We start from the raw sequence: 4327 nt of genomic DNA, 5'->3' as shown, positions 1-4327 counted from the left end.
ATAGGCACAAACCTATATGCCTTCGAGGTCACACATCTAGTGGAAAGTGACAGGTAAGTAAAGAAGGAAAATTACAATTACAGCACATGCAGTCTGAGCAGTTGTGGGGAAAACACAGGGGCCATGGGTGCACCCAAGTGACACCTAAACCAGACTGGAGGTCAGGGACAGTGGGCTTCCTGGAGGAGGTAACATCTCAGTTAAAGAATTTGAATTCATGTTGGCCAGACTGAAGCTGGGGTGGTCAGTATCCCAAGCAGATGGGACTCTGTGTTCAGAAACCAACCAGAAACGCAGAGTGGAGGGCAGAGCATGCTGAACCGGAACAATCTGAATCCTGGGTGGAGTGCAGGGACCAGTGGCAACTGGCTGACCTGCTGTGTGTGAGCCCTTGTGAAGGAGTGTGGCATTTATCTGGAAGTTCATTCTGCATATGGTTTCAGCACGGGAGTTCCTATTTCCCACAGGAAGTGCCTTTACCCCTCCTCCCTGTGTTCTCAAATCCTGCCTCCCCCAGCACTAGCCCGTGGGACACAGTCAGGCACTGGAGCTCAGAAGGAAATTGAGTCAGGGACTTGGGGCATTTCAGCCAGGAGAAAGTGCCACAGAATGGAGGGACAGGGGCTGGGGCCAGGGGTCAGCTGTGCAACTTGAAGCTGAGGCATGGTCTGAGTTTGGATTTAGGATTTGGGGGCTGGCTTCTGGAACAGGAGGCAAGGTTGGGACTGAGGATGAGAGGAAGGTTCCAGAACTTGGAGCTGGGGTTCGGTGAGGAATTTGATCTGACGTTTCAAGCCAGATTTGGGGTTAGGATTCGGAGCTGGGACAGGACTTGGGTGTGGAAATGAGGCTGGGGGTTGAGATTGAGATTTGAGATTCAGGGTTGAGGCAAAGATGCGGGGTAAGGGCTGTGGTTGGAGCTAGGAGTTCTAGTTCGGGTGTGAACCTGCAGCTGGGGCAGGGGTTAGGTTTGGAACTGGGGCTAAAGCCCAGATGGGGTTGGAGCTGGGGGGGATGGGTTAGGGCCCAGGCACCAGAGCAGATAGACAACATTTCTCCTGCAGCCCAGGTCTGGGAATTCTGTTCCAGCCCTCACAGCAGCTGACAGAAGCCCCTCCCTTCCCTGGAATGCATCTGTCCGCTGAAGGAGCAGTGCCACGTCAGCCAATCGGCTCAAGCCCTGCCTAGGAAACACCTGTTGATCTCCCTCCCCACCGCTGGTCTCACGGGGTGCAGGTTAGGCAGGTGAAGCACCTCCCCGGAAACGGAGCTGGAGCGCCCCACCTGCCCCGCTCGGGTTGGATCCAGCAATTCCAGGCTTCTCGTGAGTTCCCCTTAGCCCTCCCAGTCCTCTCCACCCCCCCCCCCCGTCTCCAACTCACCCCAGCTGGTGCGAGCACTTTCAGGCCCCGTGAAATCACCGCCCTGGGAAATGTGGCGTTGACCCAGGGGCCCCTCCCATAGCCCCTTCCCCACCTCCCTCAGGAGCATTTGCACCTGCCCCTCCTACCCAGCTGCTGGGGGTTGTGGAGGACGGAGACCTCATCAGGGGTGTAACCCACGAACAGCCACACAGTCGCGGTCCTTGAATGATCCAGGACTTGCATCCTGTGTATTAGCAGGAGTCCCATCCTAAACTGGAGGGGACAGCCAACATAGTGTCTTTTCATTCAAAAATCTTGTTTGAGGCATCTGTACAGGCCCCAGAATTCCCACTGAATTCCGAAATGGAGCTATCAAATGACTAGCCCCCACCCCTCAAGATAAATGTTACTGTCCTCAATTTTAGGATAAGGAGACTGGAACTCTAAGAGGTGAACTCAAGGGGACCTCTCTGACCTTCCCCCAAAATTCCTCTTCTAACTACCCCCCCACCCAGCATTTATCACATGAACCACAAACCTACCTGCAGTAACTGGGGCTTCTTGAGGGCAGAGACCCTGGCTGCTTTATTTTCCCCAGTCCTGCTGGCTGGCTTTTCAGGGACATGTTAAATGAGCAACCATGATGGGGCCCCTCACCCCAATCCGCACGGGCGGTAAGGACTGCTGCTGGGATTCAGACCCGGAGCCCTCCTTTCCTTTTGCGCAACTTTGGAAAAATCTTGGAGGAGGGTGCCCTGAGGGTGATGAGAGGCCTGGGGGCTGGGAGACAGGAAGACCCTGAGGAGCTGGGGGTGGGAGGGGGAGGAGTCAGGAAGCCGTGGGGATGAGGGCAGGGGACCAAAGGAGAAATGTTTAGAGGTGGCTCCTGGGACGTGCGTCAGTGAGGAGCGCAGGAGCAGGAGCAGGTTTGGGTGAGATGAGCTGGGGCTGGTCCTGTTGCATCAGAGCTGACAGGGAGTCTATGGGACATGGAGGTGGCAACTGGCTCTGGGTCTGGAGTCCGGAGGAAGATCTGGGTTTGAGGGGTGTGGGGTGGATTCGGGCCCCAGCAGCTGTGGCTGTGAGATTGGACCGGATGTTGGGGAAGGAGGGCCTTATGGCCTTAGGGGTTAGAGCCTGACCTGCAGAGACACAGCCCTAGGTGAGAAGATCCGGGTCAAGCTGCTGGTCCCAGAAGGGTTAAGTCCCAGCCCCCTCCCTCCGTGCCTCCCTCCCCCCAGGAGCCAGCGGTGACAGCTGAAGCCATGTGAGTGGATCCTGAATGAGGCTTTATCTCTGGCTCTCGTCATCGTCCGCAGTCCATCGTGGCACCAGCTCCCTCGGCCACCCGGGATGGGACAGGCAACTGAGAGAGCCAGAGAGGTCAGGGGCTGGGCAAGGGGGGTTCCTTGGAGGGGTGGGGTGCTTTATATGTGTGGAAACTCTCCTGGGGTCATTGGAGAGGCACCCTCAAGGGGCATTGCTAGGGAGGGGGCTTTCCTGGGGGACATTTCAGGGGATGTGGGAGGGTTCCCGGGGTGCATCCCCACAGCCCCCAGGAGAGACCACGAGTGGCGGCAGGCAAGCCGCAGAGGTAACGACTGTGACTCTCCCCCACAGATGACGGTGACTTCACCCGGGACTGTGAAAGGAACAGGACTCTGGGCTTCCAGCTGCCGAGCAGGCGGTGGGAGCTCCGGACCCTGATCCACACCCTTTAGTCCCTCCCTGGTTCTGTCCTCCGCCCTGACTTGTCCCAGACCCAGCCATGCCCGGGGGAGAGGCTCCAGCCCTGTCAGGCAGGGGGCTGCCCCCCGATGTGCTGGCGGAGCAGGTGGAGTTGTGGTGGTCCCAGCAGCCGCGGCGCTCGGCCATCTGCTTCGGCATGGCCGTGGGCCTCGTGGCCGGCTGCGGGGCGGGCGGTGTGGCACTGCTCGCCTCCACCAGCAGTCGCTCGGGTGAGTGGCGGCTGGCAGTGGGCACCGTGCTCTGCCTGCTGGCCCTGCTGGTTCTGGTTAAGCAGCTGATGAGTTCAGCCGTGCAGGACATGAACTGCATACGCCAGCCCCAACATGTGGCCCTGCTGCGCAGCGGTGGTGGTGCCGATGCCCTCGTGGTGCTGTTCAGTGGCCTGGTACTACTGGTCACCGGCCTGACACTGGTTGGGCTGGCCGCCACCCCTGCCCGGCCACTGACCGCCATGCTGTCCGTGGGCATCGCCCTGGCTGTCTCCAGCTCACTCTTGCTACTGGGCTTGCTGCTGTATCAAGTGGGCATGAGTGGACACTGCCCTCCCATCTGCACAGCTGCCCCCTCCGCCCACAGTGACCACGGCAGCAACGGCAGCATCTTCAGCATCTCAGGACGGCTGTCTGCTGTCCGGCGTCAGGAGACCACGTCCAGCATCGCCAGCCTCATCTGACCAAGCCAGAACCCTGCCCACAGATCTGAGCCTGGGCGTGAGTGAGTGCATGTACGTGTGTGTGTGCACGTGTCCCCAGGACTGTCCAGCCCTTCTGTGTGATGTGCACTGGGGCTGTGGAACTGCCAGGGGCCATCTGTTTGTATCTGGGGACCTGGGGCAGAGACCTGTCTGGGATCCCCGGAGACTCTTGGCTCCTATTCCCCACACCCCTTTCCAGCCAACCCTGCCCTCCAACCCCGTCAGGGATTTCCCCGGGAGGAATGGCTGCCCCCCCAGAGGGTGCACTGGCAGGTCTCCATTGAGGAGAATCGCTGGTGACAAAGTGGAGAGAACATGGGCTCTGGAATGGGACAGGCTCGGATTGGACTCCCCCTTCTGCCACTTCCCAGCTGGGGAACTTGGGCCAGTGACTTAACCTCTCTGAGCCTCAGTGTCTTGAGAGTCGTGGCTGCGGTCGTGATAGTTCTGAGGATCAAATGACATGTGTGGAAGGACTGGGTACGTGACAGAGGTGCAATAAAAGTGGTGGCTGCTCTTA

General features: G+C 59.0%; 1 protein-coding gene across 1 annotated transcript; it reads left to right on the top strand.

The window, feature by feature from the left end:
• Positions 1-1138: 1138 nt before the first annotated feature.
• TMEM125 (transmembrane protein 125) lies at positions 1139-4327 on the top strand. Its single transcript, XM_037149793.2, has 3 exons — positions 1139-1324; positions 2606-2747; positions 2985-4327. The coding sequence occupies exon 3, from the start codon at positions 3133-3135 to the stop codon at positions 3784-3786; it is 654 nt and encodes a 217-aa protein (XP_037005688.2). The 5' UTR covers positions 1139-1324; positions 2606-2747; positions 2985-3132; the 3' UTR covers positions 3787-4327.

Source organism: Artibeus jamaicensis, unplaced genomic scaffold (genome assembly GCF_021234435.1).
Source record: "Artibeus jamaicensis isolate MK-2021 breed Jamaican fruit bat unplaced genomic scaffold, CSHL_Jam_final scaffold_847, whole genome shotgun sequence".
In the NCBI taxonomy this organism is placed as follows: Eukaryota; Metazoa; Chordata; class Mammalia; order Chiroptera; family Phyllostomidae; genus Artibeus; species Artibeus jamaicensis.
This window is presented reverse-complemented; position numbering and strand designations above follow the sequence as displayed.

Excerpts from the sequence above, each read along its gene's own strand:
- TMEM125 (XM_037149793.2), top strand. The coding sequence starts at position 3,133 with ATGCCCGGGGGAGAGGCTCCAGCCCTGTCAGGCAGGGGGCTGCCCCCC.